General features: G+C 38.4%; 2 protein-coding genes across 2 annotated transcripts; both read left to right on the forward strand.

Moving 5' to 3' along the window:
• The first annotated feature begins 780 nt into the window (after positions 1–780).
• c1r (complement component 1, r subcomponent) lies at positions 781–6489 on the forward strand. Its single transcript, XM_066682275.1, has 6 exons — positions 781–888; positions 1133–1328; positions 1489–1660; positions 3830–3964; positions 4052–4135; positions 4750–6489. Exons 1-6 carry the CDS (start codon positions 863–865, stop codon positions 4773–4775), a joined length of 639 nt encoding a protein of 212 aa, XP_066538372.1. The 5' UTR covers positions 781–862; the 3' UTR covers positions 4776–6489.
• A 6750-nt stretch (positions 6490–13239) lies between these two features.
• Positions 13240–20256, forward strand: c1s.2 (complement component 1, s subcomponent .2). Its single transcript, XM_066682274.1, has 6 exons — positions 13240–13355; positions 13600–13795; positions 13956–14127; positions 16440–16574; positions 16662–16745; positions 19285–20256. Exons 1-6 carry the CDS (start codon positions 13330–13332, stop codon positions 20025–20027), a joined length of 1356 nt encoding a protein of 451 aa, XP_066538371.1. The 5' UTR covers positions 13240–13329; the 3' UTR covers positions 20028–20256.
• The last annotated feature ends 1056 nt before the right edge of the window (positions 20257–21312 follow it).

Raw genomic sequence — 21312 nt, forward strand, 5'->3', positions numbered from 1 at the left:
GAGGAAACCCACATGGACACAGGTAGAACACACCAAACTTCTCACAGTCACCCAGAGCAGGATTTGAGCCCACAACCTCCAAGTCCCTGGAGGTGTGTGACTGCAACACTACCTGCTGCACCACTGTGCCGCACAAAACAAGATTCAGAAATTTAATTAACAAGCTTCCTCATTTTATATTTTCACTCACATAATAAACCCAAACCAAAACACACATATACAGACATACACATACATACCTTGTGAATAAAAAGAAAAGAAATTGAAGGAAAAATTATATTATCTAATAAAGTGAGGGGGGGTCTGTCTGCTGGCATTACATGATTAACTCTTGATTGCAGATGCAAACCCATCCAAACATAACTCCATCATATCCATCCATATGAAAATCCAGCACTCCAGTGGATATAGTTCAATAAATCAGTCAAATTTTACTTATATAGCACTTTTCAAAACAAAAGTTGTCACTAAGCAGTTTTATAGATCCAGGTCCAAGCCTCCTATGAACAAGCCAAGAGTCACAGTGGAATGAGGAAGAAACCTTGAGAGGAACCAAGACTTTTAAGGGGAAACCCATCCTCCTCTGTTGATTCTGTGGGAAGGTAAAAACATGTGTAAAATCAGTTTGAGCTAAAACAATCTTTATCAAAGTTTCAAAAAGAAAATGTGACAGAGATTCAGCTCCTAACAGCACTTTTCAGCTTCATCCAAGTCAAACACAATTTTGTTTTCTGTGACTTTTAGACTTAGGATTGCTCACTCGTTTGTTTACAAACTGCAGAGATTTTGAACTGTATTTTAGAACTGCTGGGAAGCTTCAACATCATATTCCAGGAGTCTGTTGTATCTGTACATTTCTACCATGGATAGAATAATACTAATAGTGAGGTAAGTTATATAGACTAACTTTTCAAACACAGACATCTGTAAGGCATGTTAGACTGGACAACAGCAAGAATACCTCTGTATCAACAGATAGCTTTCTCTTCTGTCAGGGGTGAATGTGAGGTATTATGCACTGATGTTTGAATATAGTACAGATTTAATGGGTGTTATTGTGCATTCATTTTATCATTTAGTCATTTAACACTTATACGTTTGCTACATAATTTCAATATCCCTCTCTACTCAGTCTGCTGTGGATGAGTTTGTGTGAGTGCAAGGTAGCAATGTATGGTCATCTGCAGTCTCCAATGTTCCCTGAACCTTACTCATCGGATCTCCATATGAGGTGGTACCTTAAAGTTCCTCACGGATACAAGATCCAGCTGACTTTCAACCATCTGGACATTCAACCTTCTGCCAACTGCACCAAAGATTCCCTCACAGTGGGTTGTGCCTCATATTTCACTTTAGAGCTGTGCATATAAAAGATGGTTTGGATCCTGGATTTAATTACTTTTATTACTTTTATAAAGATGAGACTGTGTTTCACTTTCTGTTCTGAAATGTTATTTTTTTAATGTGTAATTTCTGTTTTGCTGATAGGTTTTGTCTGATGATGAAGTTTTGGGGAAGTTCTGTGGCCAGTCGTCCACAGATTCACACCACCCAGGCACCCAGCCCATCTTGTTTCCAGTTAATCACCTCTGGCTGGTGTTCGAGACAAACACTGGACCTCAGACCCACCTCGGCTTCTTTATCTTCTATCAGGTGGTTGGTATGTCAGTATTAAAATCCATTCCTATTTACTATATTACTGTAAAATATGTTGAAGATTTTTCTAAACTGTCATACAGCCAATGAGAAGTGGTGTTATAAAATCTATACAAAATTTTAAACATTGACAGGTGAGATAGCGCAGATAACAATATTACCAGATAAAACTTTGTGACTAGTTTTGTCTGTATCTTTGTTTGTGTGTATGCCACGACAGGTGAAAGCACACAGATAAATGCACTTGCATTTTTGACATTTGTTTTTAAGAGAGACCTTATGCTCCCCTTGTGGCCAAGGAAATCATGGCATAAACCAGGCAAATCATTTTCCTGTCATGTTGCAGGACCTGTATATATATATATGCAGTTTTTAAATGAAGGATTAATATAAGGGGGAAAAAACTACATGGCCCTGTGTGAAAAAGTGTTTGACCCCCCAGATAAAACATAACTTAGTTCAATTTCTCTATCCACACCCAGGCCTGATTACTGCCACACCTGTTCACAATCAAGAAACCACTTAAATAAGACCTGCCTGACAAAGCAGACCAAAAGATCCTCAAAACTAGACATTATGCAAAGATAAAAAAAAATGCAGGAACAAATAAGAAAGAAAGTAATTGAGAACTATCAGTCTGGAAAAGGTGAAAAAAAAACATTCATAAAGATTTGGGACTCCAGCGAAACACAGTGAAGACTATTATGCACAAACAGTGGTGAACCTTCCCAAGAGTGGCCAGCCGACCAAAATTACCCCAAGATCGCAGCAACGACTCATCAAAGAAGTTGCAACAGACCCCACAACAACAGCCAAAGAACTGCAGGCCTCACTTGCCTCAGCGTCCATGAATCCACCCTAAGAGATTGGGTGAAAATGTGTGGCAGAGTGCCAAGACAAAAACCACTGCTGAGCAAAAAGAATACTTAAAGTATGTGTACATTTTGCCATAAAACATCTTGATGATCCCCAAGACTTTAGGGAAAATACTCTGTTGACTGACGAGAGTTGAACGTTTTGGAAGGTGTGTGTCCCATTACATACACTTGATTGCAGTTTTTGCTGCAAAGGGTGGCCAAGCCAGTCATTAGGTTTAGGGAGCAAACACTTTTTCACACAGGGCCATGTAGGTTTGATTTTTTTCTCCCTTAATAATAAAAACTTTCATTTAAAAACTGCATTTTCTTTTTACTTGTGATTTCTTTGACAAATATTTAAATTTAGTTTAATGATTTGAAACCACTGTATATTCTGGATCAAACTCATAGAGGCAGTGCTTCTTTCGAAGCAGGAACAGGTTTAAATCCAAAGTAAATTTCTTCTAGCTTTGAACACTAAAACATGTTATTTCCATATTTCCTGGCAGGTTTGCTTCAGGTTTGTTGAATAATTATGCTGTTTTCAAATGGTGCCACAGATCCTCTACATTAAAAATAAGTTGAAAGACTTGGACTTCTTTAGCAACTTTGCTGTTCAGTCTCTCGTTTATTTGGTCTCATGAGACCATTGTAATTTGTGCTCAAAAGGTTCCTTCATTATTGCTTTCTATTCCTTCAGTTAACTTCACTTGTGATGCTAGTGGTAACTGGGCATCTGATAGTGGATAGATGTTTTCCCAGAATTCAGCGTGTACCATTTATGTCTAAATTTCTCATGCACTTTACATGTAGCACTAATTGGATTTCTACTTAATCGCTATTACACATCATACACGCCACTGTTCAAAAGTTATGTAAATTGTCCTTTAGTTTCAAGATGCCTAGCTCCAACTGAAAAAATCTTACCCACAACGTAAGGTTGCCAACCCCCATATTTCAGTTGGGATAGCAAAGGACAACCAAAGGGCAGGCATTATTTGGATGGTGGCCCATTCTCAGTACTGCAGTGGCACCAGTGGCTCCACAGTCCTTAAAAAGATTCATCACTCAAATATATGTGGTGGTGCTTTGGATTGCCTGGCCATTTAAGAACAGGGTGAAAAGGGGCTAACAACGGATACACAGCAACAGATGTAATACAGTCTGTAGTTGTAAAACTACAAAGTGCAAATACAACTACAAAGTACAAACAAGGAGGTCATTTAAATGTTTTGACTGATTGGGTATTTTCTAAGCAAGTTAAAATTAATATGTATTTTTCCAATAATTCTGAAATGCTTTATTTGTGTTACTAGGAGCTGTGGACTGTGGACTTCCCAAGATTTCAGATCCAGATCTCATGGCCCTAACTGAGGAGAATCCACTTACTACATACAAACAAAATATCAGCTTCAAGTGTCTGCTAGAGTACTACCAGTTGGTTGGAGATGGTAATCACACTTCAGAGTGATTTGTGTGTGTTCATGTACCAACTGTTCCCAGAAGATTATGTTTATTATTCCTTTCTATTCCCTCAGCTAACTTTATTTGTGATGCTAGCGGTAACTGGGTATCTGATAGTGGACAGAATGCTTCCGAGAATCCACCCCAATGTGTCCCAGGTATGTGTACATTTTCCATACACTTCAATTATACTATTATTCAATAGCCACAGAATGAGCTCCACATTTATTATAGTGCAGCAACATAAACACTGCTGTATTTATTTATGCTACACATTTATTTCAAGCCTTTTGTAGGCATCTGTAAATAATGAAAACATTTATTGATAAATAGTAATTATTGATCCAAGTTTAGCTTAGACAAGTAGGTCATCATGTTAGATGACTTCACATAGCAGAATTAGCTAGAATTAATTATTATTAATGAATTATGCTTATTGACCCGCCGTAGGTTCTTGGCTCTGAAATTGAATCTGAACATGAAGGAATAATTCCGTACAATAAAAGTGCACACAAACAAATAACCAAGGATTGGTTTTATCACACAACTGGTTTATTAATAATAATATCAAATAATGAATATTGATTATACATTCATATAATGAAATGGATTACAGTTATACATGAGGAAACAGGGAGATTAATATATGAGGAAATTTTGCTATGATAATTACCCTAAATTCTAGAAAGGCTATTGTTTATCCCAGCAAGCATTCAGCACCAACCTCCTGAGCAATGAAAGAAATGAAACCATGTGACCTTACGTATTCCAGGGGATGGACTGGGAGCATGTCACTGACGCGTGGTGCTTTACGGCGCGGCTTCCTGAAGAAATGCAGACATGGGCTTTGTCGGCTGCAGCCGCCGGCGTTCTTTTCTCCCCCTTTTCAGACACAGCGACCGCTCCATCGGAACTGGTGGCGTTCTGAAGTTCTCTGTGGGGATTCTGCATCATCACTGATCTGCCGCCTTTTGAGAGACACGTCCATACAGGTCTCTCCTAATCTCAGAAGGTCATGGTTATAAGGTGTGGCCGTCTTCTCAGTCGCTGGTCCTGAAGCTGTGGTCACCACTTTGAGGGTCTAAGGTCTCCTTCATGCTCTGGGTGAATTTTGCTGGAGTTAAACTACAATCCTTCCTAGAACTATAGTTTCTACTAGAGATTAAATTAAAATAAAACTTCTGTTCTGTCTGTACGCTTCTTGAGGGGCCCAAGACTATTTAAAAAAGCCATGGGAGTCTGACGCCTGCAGAGGAGCCTGCAGAGTCATTTCAAAACCTGAGTCATTTTCCTCATTAGCCTTGAAAAAGGCTAAAAGAGAAAAAGTGTGAAGTGTGAAGGTGTGTGAAAAGAGGAAAAGAAAAAACTTTTTAACCAGAATTTAGAAAACCCGCGTTGAAGCCCTGATTGGATATCAAAGATTGAGGATTGAAACCTCTCTTGCTCCTGATTGGCTGTTTCCTGTACCTTGGTAGTGATCATATAAAATGTATGAACTTTGACAAGACAAAGGCTTGAAGACAATCCCTTTTTTGAATGAATGTCCCAGGATCCTGAATCAAACTTTGCAATATAAAAGATTATATGTCAACACAAAGTAATATCATTAATTATCATTTCACCAATTAATTATCATTAGGTGTTTTACATAATTATTAACCCACTACACACATAGTATGTGGCTACCTTGGTTCTACATAAATTCATATAAAACAAAAATGACTTTAAACACATGTAAATTAATCCCACCCATTTTGATTGTCCAAATGGGATTAATTTCAAAATGTGCCCATATACAACTTGTTTTTATATGCAAGAACTTTGGGATGTTTGAGTCTTTTAGAGTTAACAGTCTTTAAAAAGGTGTAAGAGGGCATGGAATCAAAGTGGAATATTATCAGAGTCTGTGTGTCTCTCTGCATGCTTCTCTTGACCCTGTGTGGCCTTGGGTCATAAAAAGGGTCCCTGGAGAGTGGTTTTTATGACTCTGCTCTGTGTTATCTCAAATTCCATCTGCTGGTGCAAGGAGGGGATGTCTCTGAGATGGGCTGAAGTGTCGCTGTCACAGAGGGGTTGTGGATTCGAGACCTGTCCAGTATGACTGTCTGGGAGGAGTTAGATGTGTTTTCCCCATGTCATAGTTTTTAAGGGGTGGGTCATTCTCATCACAGGGCGTCAGGCACAGTGTTACTGCAGTTTTAACATCTCATTGTCACTGCAAGGCTGAGAATTTCTGGTCACTGACATATACCAAGTCAAGGGCAGCTTTGTGGCCTGAAAGTGATTAAGGGCTAGCTAATGGCTAACTGCAAAGCTGTACTTTCAAATTATAGGTTCCAGTCTCTAACTGTACACTAGTGAAGATAAGCTTCATGGAAGGGGTCTCTAAAAAAGGTTGTTGACACTTCTCAAAAGTTTCTGAATTCTGCCTTTTTTTCCTCTCTGGTTTTTTCCTTTCTGCCACAGAAATCAAACGGGCCAGCGATGGAGGGGAAGATGGGAACAGTTTCAGGGTTTGGGTTAACACATCAGCGTTTAGTTAGTCGTTTGTTGCAGTATGGTCATGTAAAAGAATATGCAGAAGCCACTTGTGTTAAGGAAGGTAAGAATGTGACTGATAATATGTTCTGTGCTGGAGAACATGGCGTGGATAGTTGTATTGGTGACGGTGGTGGTCCACTGGTAGTTCCAATGGTTGGATTTGGGTCTCCAGAAATGCCCTTCCAGATCAAGGGTATAGTATCTTGGGGTCCTAGTGGCTGCGGAGATAAGACCTATTACACTAAAGTGGAGAACTACCTGGACTGGATCAGGGAAACCATGGAGAAGAATTAGTACCAACTTAATCAGTATGTTTCTCCAGGAATAACCACATGATTAAATCATAGTTTGATGAAACAGGAAAAAAATTTTAACAATTACACTCACACATCCTTCTTGAGAAATGGCTGAATAAAAACTAATTAAACAAAGTGACTTTTTTGGCAGTGACTTGTGTGTTGTTTTATACATGAACAGTTTTAATTTTTAAGAATGAACAGACAGTTTTGTTTCAGAGAAAGAAAAACACACAGCATTAACATAAGAATGAAGCATCATTTTATCCAAATGTGTCTTCAAAATGGGAAGTCCATATAAATCTCTAAAATAAGTCTGATAAGAGATGTGTAGTTAGAGCCAACCACCTCGGTGCCCGGGGAGCAGTTTGGGGGCTAGGTGCCTTGCTCAAGGGCACCTCAGCCGTGAATTAACTTTTCCTTGCTTGCTTCGTTAACCTCAATTTTATATATATTAAAGGCTAAGCACCACTTGAGGGGACTCCATGGATATTTCAAATTATTTTAGTTACTGACATATATAAGTATGAATTAAAATGAAAATATCATGCTTAATTTGCTTTAAAACTGACAATTTTATTGAATTGATGGAAAAACCATCAATGGGGGACCAACGGTCTTTTAAACCTTATTCCTGGAATTAGTAAGAAATAACATGTTTTCTGACTATCAATAAACACAAGTTAGGAACTCAAATTCCACTGTATTTGTTTGTTTGACACTTCCATATAGCTGGTGCTTAGCCTTTAATATAATTAGCTAGTGTTACCTATCGATTTTCCTTTCCAACATAATGTCATATAGGAGGCAGATCTTAGCCAAAATTTTCGTAGTCAAACATTTCATTCCACCTTACATGTGTCAGTTTACGAATCCTAATGGCGTTATTCGCCAGGTTCTTGAATTCTCTGTTCCACCTTAAGAGCCGAAGCTAGCGCTATAGCTTTCGAAGCAACGGTTATTCCACTTTATTTGTTTAAAACACACAAACCAATTGTATGTGATGTCATTAAATATTTACCTAGTTACTTAAGTTAAGGGCAAAATTATAAAGATCCACTGCTATTTTCCCTGCACTTACAAGCATTCATTCATTCATTATCTGTAACCGTTTATCGAATTCAGGGTCGCGGTGTGTCCAGAGCCTACCTGGAATCATTGGGCGCAAGGCGGAAATACACCCTGGAGGGGGCGCCAGTCCTTCACAGGGCAACACACACATTCTCTCACACACTCACTTTGGAGTCACCAATCCACCTACCAACGTGTGTTGGGACACTAAACAAATTGTGAATAAAAACTAAATGCAATGATGTGGAGATGGCAAATGTCAATATTTTATCCGTAATAGAACATAGATGACAGATCAAAAGTTTAATCTGAGTAAATGTAACATTTTAAAGAAAAAATATGTTGATTCAAAATTTCACAGTGTCAACAAATCCCCAAAAAGTTGGGACAAGTAGCAATAAGTGGCTGGAAAAAAGAAATTGAGCATATAACGAACAGCTAGAAGACCAATTAACACTAATTGGGTCAATTGACAACATGATTGGGTATAAAAAGAGCTTCTCAGAGTGTCAGTGTCTCTCTGAAGTCAAGATGGTAAGAGGATCACCAATTCCACCATTGTTGTGCAGAAAGATAGTGCAGCAATACCAGAATGGTGTTACCCAGTGTAAAATAGCAAAGACTTTTAAGTTATCATCGTCAACCGTGCATAACATCATCAAAAGATTCAGAGAATCTGGAACAATTGCTGTGCGTAAGGGTCAAGGCCGTAAAACTCTACTGGATGCTTGTGATCTCTGGACCCTTAAACGTCACTGCACCTCAAACAGGAATGCCACCGTCAAGGAAATAACAAATAACAGAATGGGCTCAGGAATACTTCCAGAAAGCATAGTCAGTGAACACAATCCACCATGCCATCCGCCGTTGCCAGCTGAAACTCTACAGTGCAAAGAGGAAGCCATTTCTAAGCAAGCTCCACAAGCTCAGACGTTTGCACTGGGCCAGGGGTCTTTTAAAATGGAGTGTGGCAAAATGGAAGACTGTTCTGTGGTCAGATGAGTCACGATTTGAAGTTCTTTATGGAACACTGGGACGCCATGTCATCCGACACCAGAGAGGACAAGGATAACCCAAGTTGTTATCAATGCTCCGTTCAGAAGCCTGCATCACTGATGGTATGGGGTTGCATGAGTGCTTGTGGCATGGGCAGCTTGCATGTCTGGAAAGGCACTATTAATGCAGAGAACTATGTTCAGGTTCTAGAACAACATATGCATCTAGACGTCATCTCTTTCAGGGAAGACCCTGCATTTTTCAACAAGATAATGCCAGACTACATTCTGCAGCAATCACAACATCATGGCTACGTAGGGGAAGGATCCGGGTACTGAAATGTCCAGCCTGCAGTCCAGATATTTCACCTACAGAGAACATTTGGCGCATCATAAAGAGGAAGGTGTGACAAAGAAGGCCCAAGACGATTGAACAGTTAGAGGCCTGTATTAGACATGAATGGGAGAGCATTCCTATTTTTAAACTTGAGAAACTGGTCTCCTCTGTCCCCAGAAGTCTGAGTGTTGTATGAAGAAGGGGGGATGCCACACAGTGTTAAAAATGGCCTTGTCCCAACTTTTTTGGGATTTGCTAATGCCATGAAATTTTAAAACAACATATTTTTCCCTTAAAATGATACATTCTCTCAGTTTAAACTTTTGATCTGTGATTTGTGCTCTATTCTGAATAAAATATTAGATGTTGGCACCTCCACATCATTTAATTCAGTTTTTATTCACAATTTGTTTAGTGTCCCAACTTTTTTGGAATCCGGTTTGTAATTTTACAAGGCAGACCCTTGCTTCCAATTCACAATTTTCGTATCCAAGCATTTAGTTCCACCTTAAATGTGTCCGTTTAAGAATCTCCAGCTACTTATTGAATACTCAATAGCACCTTAAACAGCTATGCGAAGCTAAAGCTAGGGTTATAAACAAAACTTGTTTTGAAACACTTCTTATATCCTATTTTATCCATTTAAATCAACGACCAAGTGAATCTGCATAGCTATATAAAACCCTAACATGTTTCAAACGTCACTATGCCTCACTTTTTTTGTTAAAAGAAAACCCACAAAACCTATGGCCTTTACTCCTTTTAATCTATACATAGGTGTCTGTACTTCTATATTTTTTCAGAAATATTTGCTGTTACCTGTTCAGGAGGAAATTAGCCAGCTCTGGCTCTGTTCTGTTCTGTTGCTGTTTGTAAACTGCCTCGACTTTTCAAACACAAGACCAATGTTTCCTCTCATTTTACTCCGTCTCTCATCATGGAGATTTTTAGAAAGGCAGTGGGGCTTTTTGGGTCTGGTAAAATACAACATTAACTATACTACAAAACTACACGTTTAGTTTCCTTCTGCAGATATCTGTTTATTTTCAAAGTGTCTCAAAAATCTGAAAGGCTCACTAAAGACATACTATAACAGACTATTTATATCCTGAAGATGAAGAAATTTTACTGTGGATTTTTTTTTGTAATGGCCTTGTGAACAGAGCATGTGATATGACAGAATGTGGAAACATGAACTGTGGGGATACAGTCATGTGAAAATTAGAACATCCCAAGAAAGCCTTTGTCTTTTTAAACATATTTAAACATATCTGACTTTTTATTTGAACAGCACTAAGAAATAAAACTTATACAAATAAAACTGAAGAAATTACTTATAAACATAGGCTGTACAATTAAATTTTCATTGGCAGAGAGGATTTAGCAAATTTTTCATGGGTGCAACCCACATCCTCAGCTCTACTGCTCATCCCACAAATGCATGTTCCTTACAAATGTGGCACCATTGAAAAGGGACATTAACAGGTTTTTCAACGGTATGAAATTACCAAGAAGTATTGTTACAACAAATAAATAATCTACAAACACAAATTACTTTCTAAATATTTATAATAATGCTAGAAATAACCAGACATTGTTAATATACACACTGACATTCAGTGTTTAAACAAACACAACTTTGTGAATTAAACTCTGCACTTTGAGATATTATATTTGTACTACACCTTCTGTAATTTCAGATTCTTGATAATCTCACAATTAAAAAATAAAAATGCCATAGGACATATACCCCACAGTTCATGTTTCTACATTCTGTCATATCACATGTTGTGTTCACAGGGCCATTACAAAACATTCCCAGTAAAATTTCTTCATCTTCTGGATATCAATAGTCAGTTATATTGTGTCTTTAGTGAGACTTTCAGATTTTTGAGACACTTTGAAAATAAAGAGATAATATCCGCGGAAGGAAGCTAAACGTGTAGTTTTTCCACAGTATGGAAGTTGTGTTCGTAGTTCGCAACGAACGTATGAATGACAGAATGCAACTACTGCAGCATTTAAGGTGAAAGAAAATCCGAATGAATCGATTGCTCATCGTTGGTGACCCGGATGTGTATCTGAATTTTTTGTAACTCGTATTTTGGTGTCTGAATTTCGTCTACTGAATTTGAGCAACTTCGAAATATATTGTTTGAATTTTTTTGAGCTTGATTTTTTATCTGAATTTTTAACTTTGAATAATAACAGTGAAAACGTGTTCTTGAAAATTCACGAGTTCAATTCAAGAGCAATTTATATTCAGATGCATAATTTCAGTGCAAAAAAAAATCAGTGCTACAAATTCAAAGATGGTAATATTTCAAAGTCTGATGAGACAGATTTTCTTCCATAGCATTGTTTTAGCTTTGACTGTCTCCTTAATCTATGATTACACACCCTGGACATTTTATGACTAAGTACAGTAAATATATTATAGAGTTCTCCTTTAAAAATATGAATGTGCTCTAACAAGATCAAAGACGGGGTCATTGATGTGAAGCACAATATCACCCCCTTGTGGAGGAGTCCATAAACTTGGTTATGTGAGAAATAGCACCCCTTTGGGGTATGATTCCTAACCATGAGTGAGTGACTGGTTGATTGGGTGAGCTACATGCCAGTTTATTATCAATCAGGTCTCTGAGTTTTTGTGAAGCATTAGACTGATAAAGCCCATTGAATATTTAACCAAGTTTTAAAAAATGCTTATTGCTTAAAGTGATATCTATCTAGAGTCAAATTTTACTTATATAACACTTTTCAAAACAAAAGTTGTCACTAAGCAGTTTTATAGATTCGGGTCCAAGCCTCCTATGAACAAGCCAAGAGTCACAGTGGCATGAAGAAGAAACCTTGAGAGGAACCAAGACTTTTAAGGGGAAACCCATCCTCCTCTGTTGATTCTGTGGGAAGGTGATTCTGTGGGAAGGTAAAAACATGTGTAAAATCAGTTTGAGTTAAAACTGTCTTTTACAAGGCCATGCAGGGTGTTACAGGAGAGAAGGTGGAGATCTCGAAGAGGATGCATAGGAGCAGGGGCTGGACCAGGGCAACACCAGGGAGAGCAGCAGGAAGAGAGCAGCTTGATGCATAAGAGAGACAGGGGAAAGACAACCAGACAGAAGGGAAGAACAAGGCTTAGTAAGTTAATTGCATAAATAGGGGGGAAATCACCCTGCAAAAAAACAAAAAGCAGTCCATAGGCTAGGCAAGAGTACCCAGCAACAGACATGAATAGTGCATGCAATTTTTTTAATAGTTCCTAGAAAACTAACTTAAAAATCTACAATGAAATTAGTAAGTCATAGTTAATATCAAGCAGCGATTATATGAAGAACCAGCTTTAACACAGTAGCCTGAAAGTGGACGTTTAACCAAAAGCTTCCATGGGAAAGGTTCCTCCCCATGTGTTGTTTCCCTAATGTGAGGAACTAAGAGTAGACCAGCATCCTGTAAGCGAAGCGTATGTGTAGTTACACTGCTCCACAAAAGATTCACTAATGAAAGATAATGTCTACAAACTTTTGGACATATGCAAATCCACTATATTATGGCAACCTCATTGTTTCTACACACACTCTCTCCAGTCTCTCAGCTCCACTGACCACAGAAGACCACTTTGTGGTTATATAATTATAGACTGCAGTCCATCTGTAGATCTGCCTACTTTGTTTGACCACTTTCACCTTGTTGAAACACATGGTGGTGTGTGCTGCATTGCTATGAGTGGATCACACATAGCAGAATTACAAAAGTGCTCTTGTATGTGGTCAGTGGAGCTGAGAAAATGGATAGCATAGAAACAAGGAGATGATTATAGTGCTATGGCTGATTAGTGTATAGTGTGTATGCTGGCTGGGGACACTTAATACACAGAAGTCATAATCAAAGTTTCATAAAGAAAAAGTGACAGAGATTCAGCTCCTAACAGCGCTTTTCTTTATTCAGCTTCATCCAAGTCAAACACAATTTTGTTTTCTGTGACTTTTAGACTTAGGATTGCTCACTCTTCTGTTTACAAACTGCAGAGATTTTGGACTGTATTTTAGAACTGCTGGGAAGCTTCAACATCATATTCCAGGAGTCTGTTTTATCTGTACATTTCCACCATGGGTAGAATAAAACTAATAGTGAGGTAAGTTTTATAGACTAACTTTTCAAACACAGACACCTGTAAGGCATGTTAGACTGGACAACAGCAAGAATACCGCTGTATCAACAGATAACTTTCTCTTCTGTCAGGGGTGAATGTGAGGTATTATGCACTGATGTTTGAATATAGTACAGATTTAATGGGTGTTATTGTGCATTCATTTTATCATTTAGTCATTTAACACTTATACGTGTCCTACATTATTCTGATACCCCTCTCTACTCAGTCTGCTGTGGATGAGTTTGTGTGAGTGCAAGGTAGCAATGTATGGTCATCTGCAGTCTCCAATGTTCCCTGAACCTTACTCATCGGATCTCCATATGAGGTGGTACCTTAAAGTTCCTCACGGATACAAGATCCAGCTGACATTCAACCATCTGGACATTCAACCTTCTGCCAACTGCACCAAAGATTCCCTCACAGTGGGTTGTGCCTCATATTTCACTTTAGAGCTGTGCATATAAAAGATGGTTTGGATCCTGGATTTAATTACTTTTATTACTTTTATAAAGATGAGACTGTGTTTCGCTTTCTCTTCTGAAATGTTATTTTTTTAATGTGTAATTTCTGTTTTGCTGATAGGTTTTGTCTGATGATGAAGTTTTGGGGAAGTTCTGTGGCCAGTCGTCCACAGATTCACACCACCCAGGCACCCAGCCCATCTTGTTTCCAGTTAATCACCTCTGGCTGGTGTTCGAGACAAACACTGGACCTCAGACCCACCTCGGCTTCTTTATCTTCTATCAGGTGGTTGGTATGTCAGTATTAAAATCCATTCCTATTTACTATATTACTGTAAAATATGTTGAAGATTTTTCTAAACTGTCATACAGCCAATGAGAAGTGGTGTTATAAAATCTATACAAAATTTTAAACATTGACAGGTGAGATAGCGCAGATAACAATATTACCAGATAAAACTTTGTGACTAGTTTTGTCTGTATCTTTGTTTGTGTGTATGCCACGACAGGTGAAAGCACACAGACAAATGCACTTCCATTTTTGACATTTGTTTTTAAGAGAGATCTTATGCTCCCCTTGTGGCCAAGGAAATCATGGCAAAAACCAGGCAAATCATTTTCCTGTCATGTTGCAGGACCTGTATATATATATATATGCAGTTTTTAAATGAAGGATTAATATAAGGGGGAAAAAAACTACATGGCCCTGTGTGAAAAAGTGTTTGACCCCCCAGATAAAAGATAACTTAGTTTAATTTCTCTATCCACACCCAGGCCTGATTACTGCCACACCTGTTCACAATCAAGAAACCACTTAAATAAGACCTGCCTGACAAAGCAGACCAAAAGATCCTCAAAACTAGACATTATGCCAAGATAAAAAAAAAAAAAAAAAAAGCAGGAACAAATAATATAGAAAGTAACTGAGAACTATCAGTCTGGAAAAGTTGAAAACATTCATAAAGATTTAAATTCACATACATGAAATGAATGAAAACATTCATAAAGACTCCAGCGAACCACAGTGAGGACTATTATCCACAAATGGTGATAACGTGGAACAGTGGTGAACCTGAGTGGCCAGCCGACCAAAATTACCCCAAGATTGCAGCGAAGACTCATCGAAGAGGTTGCAACAGACCCCACAACAACAGCCAAAGAACTGCAGGCCTCACTTGCCTCAGTTAAAGTGAGCGTCCATGAATCCACCCTAAGAGATTGGGTGAAAATATGTGGCAGAGTGCCAAGACAAAAACCACTGCTGAGCAAAAAGAATACTTAAAGTATGTGTACATCTTGCCAGAAAACATCTTGATGATCCCCAAGACTTTAGGGAAAATACTCTATTGACTGACGAGAGTTGAACGTTTTGGAAGGTGTGTGTCCCATTACATACACTTGATTGCAGTTTTTGCTGCAAAGGGTGGCCAAGCCAATCATTAGGTTTATGGAGCAAACACTTTTTCACACAGGGCCATGTAGGTTTGATTTTTTTCTCCCTTAATAATAAAAACTTTCATTTAAAAACTGCATTTTGTTTTTACTTGTGATTTCTTTGACTAATATTTAAATTTAGTTTAATGATCTGAAACATTTAAGAGTGACGAACATGCAACAAAATTAGAAACCATGAAGGGGGCAAACACTTTTTCACACCACTGTATATTCTGGATCAGACCCATAGAGGCAGTGCTTCTTTTGAAGCAGGTACAGGTTTAATCCAAAGTAAATTTCTTCTAGGTTTGAACACTAAAACATGTTATTTCCATATTTCCTGGCAGGTTTGCTTCAGGTTTGTTGAATAATTATGCCGTTTTCAAATGGTGCCACAGATCCTCTACATTAAAAATAAGTTGAAAGACTTGGACTTCTTTAGCAACTTTGCTGTTCAGTCTCTCGTTTATTTGGTCTCATGAGACCATTGTAATTTGTGCTCAAAAGTTCCTTCATTATTGCTTTCTATTTCTTCAGTTATTTTCACTTGTGATGCTAGTGGTAACTGGGTATCTGATAGTGGATAGATGTTTTCCCGGAATTCAGTGTGTACCATTTATGTCTAAATTTCTCATGCAATTTATATGTAACACTAATTGGATTTCTACTTAATCGCTATTACACATCATACACGCCACTGTTCAAAAGTTATGTAAATTATCCTTTAGTTTCAAGATGCCTAGCTCCAACTGAAAAAATCTCACCCACAAGGTAAGGTTGCCAACCCCCATATTTCAGTTGGGATAGCAAAGGACAACCAAAGGGCAGGCATTATTTGGATGGTGGATCATTCTCAGTACTGCAGTGGCACCAGTGGCACCACAGTCCTTAAAAAGATTCATCACTCAAATATATGTGGTGGTGCTTTGGATTGCCTGGCCATTTAAGAACAGGGTGAAAAGGGGCTAACAACGGATACACAGCAACAGATGTAATGCAGTCTGTATTTGTAAAACTACAAAGTGCAAATACATGCTCTGTGGAGCTGAAAATTGGACAATGAGTGTACAAACAAGGAGGTCATGTTTTGACTGATTGGGTATTTTCTAAGCTAGTTAAAATTAATATGTATTTTTCCAATAATGCTGAAATGCTTTATTTGTGTTACTAGGAGCTGTGGACTGTGGACTTCCCAAGATTTCAGATCCAGATCTCATGGCCCTAACTGAGGAGAATCCACTTACTACATACAAACAAAATATCAGCTTCAAGTGTCTGCTAGAGTACTACCAGTTGGTTGGAGATGGTAATCACACTTCAGAGTGATTTGTGTGTGTTCATGTACCAACTGTTCCCAGAAGATTATGTTTATTATTCCTTTCTATTCCCTCAGCTAACTTTATTTGTGATGCTAGCGGTAACTGGGTATCTGATAGTGGACAGAATGCTTCTGAGAATCCACCCCAATGTGTCCCAGGTATGTGTACATTTTCCATACACTTCAATTGTATTTTTATTCAATAGCCACAGAATGAGCTCCACATTTATTATAGTGCAACAACATAAACACTGCTGTATTTATTTATGCTACACATTTATTTCAAGCCTTTTATAGGCATCTGTAAATAATGAAATAATTTATTGATAAATAGTAATTATTGAGCATTCTGTAATAACTGATAAATCGCCAGTACAAAAACAAATAATTAATCACAATAATTGTATTTTAGTGGAAATAGTACGCACACGTTGTGGTGGCATAAGCACTACATAGCGTAGTCAATGATAATGATTAATAATTAATTATTTCATTCATTTTGCTAAGCTCCATGTTTGGGAGTCATTAAATAATATGTAGGGTCTTTACCTGTCCAATTTTAGCTTAGACAAGTAGGTCATCATGTGAGATGACTTCACATAGCAGAATTAGCTAGAATTAATTATTATTAATGAATTATGCTCATTGACCCGCCGTAGGTTCTTGGCTCTGAAATTGAATCTGAACTAAAAAGGAATAATTCCGTGCAAGAAAAGTCCACACACAAATAACCAAGGGTTGGTTTTATCACACAGCTGGTTCATTAATAATAATATCAAATAATGAGTATTGATTATACATTCATATAATGAAATGGATTACAGTTATACATGAGGGAACAGGGAGATATGTGGAATAAATATGAGGAAATTTCTCTATGATAATTACCCTAAATTCTAGAAAGGCTATTGTTTATCCCAGCAAGCATTCAGCACCAACCTCCTGAACAATGAAAGAAATGAAACCATGTGACATTACGTATCCCAGGATATGGACTTGGAGCATGTCACTGACGCGCTTTCCTTTCCGGCGTGGCTTCCTGGAGAAATGCAGACATGGGCTTTGTAGGCTGCAGCCGCCGGCGTTCCTTTTCTCCCCCTTTTTAAGACACGTGACCCCTCCGTCGGAGCCAGTGGCGTTCTGAAGTTCTCTGTGGGGATTCTGCGTCATCGCTGATCTGCTGCCTTTTGAGAGACTAAGGTCTGCTTCATGCTCTGTGTAGCATTGAATTTTGCTGGAGTTAAACTACAGTCCTTTCTAGAACTACAGTTTCTACTAGAGATGAAATTAAAATAAAACTTCTGTTCTGTCTGGACCCTGCTTGAGGGGCCCAAGACTATTTAAGAAAGCCATGGGAGTCTGACACCTGCAGAGGAGCCTGCAGAGTCATTTCAAAACCTGAGACATTTTCATTGAAAAAGGCTAAAAGAGAAAAAGTGTGAAGAGAAGCGAACGTGTGTGAAAAGAGGCGCCACCAGAATTTAGAAAACCCACCTTGAAGCCCTGATTGGATCTCAAAGATTGAGGATTGGAGCCTCTCTTGCTCCTGATTGGCGGTTTCCTGTACCTTGGTAGTGACATCACAAAATGTATGACCCTTGACAAGACAAAGGCTTGAAGACCCTCCCTTTTTGAATGAATGTCCCAGGATCATTTTACCAATTAATTATCATTAAGTGTTTTACATAATTATTAACCCACTACACACATAGTATGTGGCTACCTTGGTTCTACATAAATTCATATAAAACAAAAATGACTTTAAACACATGTAAATTAATCCCACCCATTTTGATTGTCCAAATGGAATTAATTTCAAACGGTTGTGCCCATATACAACTTGTTTTTTTTATGTAAGAACTTTGGGATATTTGAGTCTTTTAGAGTTAACAGTCTTTAAAAAGGTGTAAGAGGACATGGAATCAAAGGTGAATATTATCAGAGTCTGTGTGTCTCTCTGCATGCTTCTCTTGACCCTGGGTGGCCTTGGGTCATAAAAAGGGTCCCTGGAGAGTGTTTTTTAAGACTCTGCTCTGTGTTATCTCAAATTCCATCTGCTGGTGCAAGGAGGGGATGTCTCTGAGACGGGCTGAAGTGTCGCTGTCACAGAAGGGTTGTGGATTCGAGACCTGCCCAGTATGACTGTCTGGGAGGAGTTAGATGTGTTTTCTCCATGTCATAGCTTTTAAGGGGTGGGTCATTCTCATCACAGGGCGTCAGGCACAGTGTTACTGCAGTTTTAACATCTCATTGTCACTGCAAGGCTGAGAATTGCTGGTCACAAGCTGAATTTCTGGTCACTGACATATACTAAGGGCAGCTTTGTGGCCGGAAAGTAATTAAGGGTTAGATAATGGCTAACTGCAAAGCTGTACTTTCAAATTATAGGCTCCAGTCTCTAACTGTACACTAGTGAAGATAAGCTTCATGGAAGGGGTCTCTAAAAAAGGTTGTTGTCACTTCTCAAAAGTTTCTGAATTCTGCCTTTTTTTCCTCTCTGGTTAATATGCAAAAGAATATGAATTACAGCTTATAATACCGCTGACATAAAACCAATAAGTTATTGATCAAGGTATTTATAGAAATAAATTATTTAACTTTATAATAGAATATTAAATATATTTCACAACAATCTTTGTCAATCAATTCTAATGCCATTTTTAAAAATATCTTTTTGCCTTCCACAAATTCCTTTCAGTATGTGGCATGAATCAAGAGACCTTTTCTGCTGGAAGGATTTTCGGAGGACAAGACGCCAAACTGGGACAGATACCATGGCAGCTTCTGGTGAATAGTACTGCTATAGGAGGTGCCTCTCTAATCAGTGACCGCTGGGCCATCACAGCTGGACATTTGATGATTACTTATGAAAGTGAAACACCAGAGTTCTTTGGAGGAATGGTTGATGGACTAGACCAAAATGCAGTTAGAATGAAAACCGAAAAGATAATAGTTCATCCATTATTTGATAAGGACCCAGGGCGAACAGACTATAATCATGACATTGCTTTGGTGAAAATGTCTGCTAGAGTCCCAATCAGTCCCAAGATCATGCCAGTGTGTCTGCCACAGAAATCAAACGGGCCAGCGATGGAGGGAAAGATGGGAACAGTTTCAGGGTTTGGGTTAACACATCAGCGTTTAGTTAGTCGTTTGTTGCAGTATGGTCATGTAAAAGAATATCCAGAAGCCACTTGTTTTAAGAAAGGTAAGAATGTGACTGATAATATGTTCTGTGCTGGAGAACATGGCGTGGATAGTTGTAATGGTGACGGTGGTGGTCCACTGGTAGTTCCAATGGTTGGATTTGGGTCTCCAGAAATGCCCTTCCAGATCAAGGGTATAGTATCTTGGGGTCCTAGTGGCTGCGGAGATAAGACCTATTACACTAAAGTGGAGAACTACCTGGACTGGATCAGGGAAACCATGGAGAAGAATTAATACCAGCTTAATCAGTGTCTTTCTCCAGGAATAACCACATGATTAAATCATAGTTTTTAGTGATTATTCCTATTCATGTGAGAACAGGATTTTCTCAATCTTCTGTATGAACCTTTCCAGGATTTCAGTTGTGTAAATCCAATGAAACAGGGAAAACATTTAAACAATAACACACACACATCCTTCTTGAGGAATGGCTGAATAAAAACTAATTAAACAAACTTTTTTGGCAGTGACTTATGTGTTGTCTTATACAGGAACAGTTTTACTTTTTAAGAATGGACAGACAACAGTTTTGTTTCAGAGAAAGAAAAACACACAGCATTAACATAAGAATGAAGAATCATTTTATCCAAATGTGTCTTTAAAAGAGGAAGTCCATATATATCTCTAAAATAAGTCTTTATTTTTTTTAAATTTAATATTTAAATTTTTTTTCTCTCTCTTCTGTACCATGAGTACAATGTTTCAGTTAGTGGTACCATGTAAGGATGTCTGAGTTGGAATTGTTCCTCTAGGAAGGGCTATTATAATTCAAACACTAAAGTATCACATTTCATTTTGAAGCTGTTATTTCAAAGGAACAATATGTAATGCTGACACTAAGCGTTTAAAATCGGAGCTATAATACAGTTTCAAAACAGTGGAGAGAGCAGTCTGCCTCCTCCCCCTCCTTCCCAGACATGAAGCTCGAGCAGGTTTCCTGTTTGAGGAAAACTGAACGAACAAACAAGAGACCAGTTTAAGAACTTTGAAGAAGAAAAAAAGAAACACCTTTCATTGTTCCCCTTAGGGAAATTACTTCTCTGCGTTTGACCCATCCGTGTTAGTGAACACAAAACACACACTAGTGAGCAATTCTTCACAAACACTAGGGGCAGTGAACACACACACACACACACACACACACACACACACACACACACAACCGGAGCAGAGGGCAACCACCTCGGTGCCCAGTGAGCAGTTTGGGGTTTAGGTGCCTTGCTCAAGGGGCACCTCAGCCGTGAATGAACTTTTCCTTGCTTGCTTCTCTAACCTCAGTTTTCTGTATATTAATATAATTAGCTAGTGTTACCAATCGATTTTCCTTTCCAACATAATGTCGTATAGGAGGCAGATCCTATCCACAATTTTTGTAGTCAAACATTTCATTCCACCTTACATGTGTCGGTTTACGAATCCTAATGGCGTTATTCGCCAGGTTCTTGAATTCTCTGTTCCACCTTAAGACCAGAAGCTAGCGCTATAGCTTTCAAAGCAACAGTTATTCCACTTCATTTGT

The sequence above is a fragment of the Hoplias malabaricus genome, chromosome 10 (genome assembly GCF_029633855.1).
Source record: "Hoplias malabaricus isolate fHopMal1 chromosome 10, fHopMal1.hap1, whole genome shotgun sequence".
Classification (NCBI taxonomy): Eukaryota; Metazoa; Chordata; class Actinopteri; order Characiformes; family Erythrinidae; genus Hoplias; species Hoplias malabaricus.

What these genes read in the sequence shown, in the direction of transcription:
- c1r (XM_066682275.1), top strand. Translation starts at nt 863, where the DNA reads ATGGATAGAATAATACTAATAGTGAG. An exon ending in GCACCAAAGATTCCCTCACA is followed by an intron (nt 1,329 to 1,488) that starts GTGGGTTGTGCC and finishes TTTTGCTGATAG; the next exon opens with GTTTTGTCTGATGATGAAGT. An exon ending in TATCTTCTATCAGGTGGTTG is followed by an intron (nt 1,661 to 3,829) that starts GTATGTCAGTAT and finishes TTGTGTTACTAG; the next exon opens with GAGCTGTGGACTGTGGACTT.
- c1s.2 (XM_066682274.1), top strand. Translation starts at nt 13,330, where the DNA reads ATGGGTAGAATAAAACTAATAGTGAG. An exon ending in AGAATAAAACTAATAGTGAG is followed by an intron (nt 13,356 to 13,599) that starts GTAAGTTTTATA and finishes CTCTCTACTCAG; the next exon opens with TCTGCTGTGGATGAGTTTGT. An exon ending in TCCACCCCAATGTGTCCCAG is followed by an intron (nt 16,746 to 19,284) that starts GTATGTGTACAT and finishes AATTCCTTTCAG; the next exon opens with TATGTGGCATGAATCAAGAG.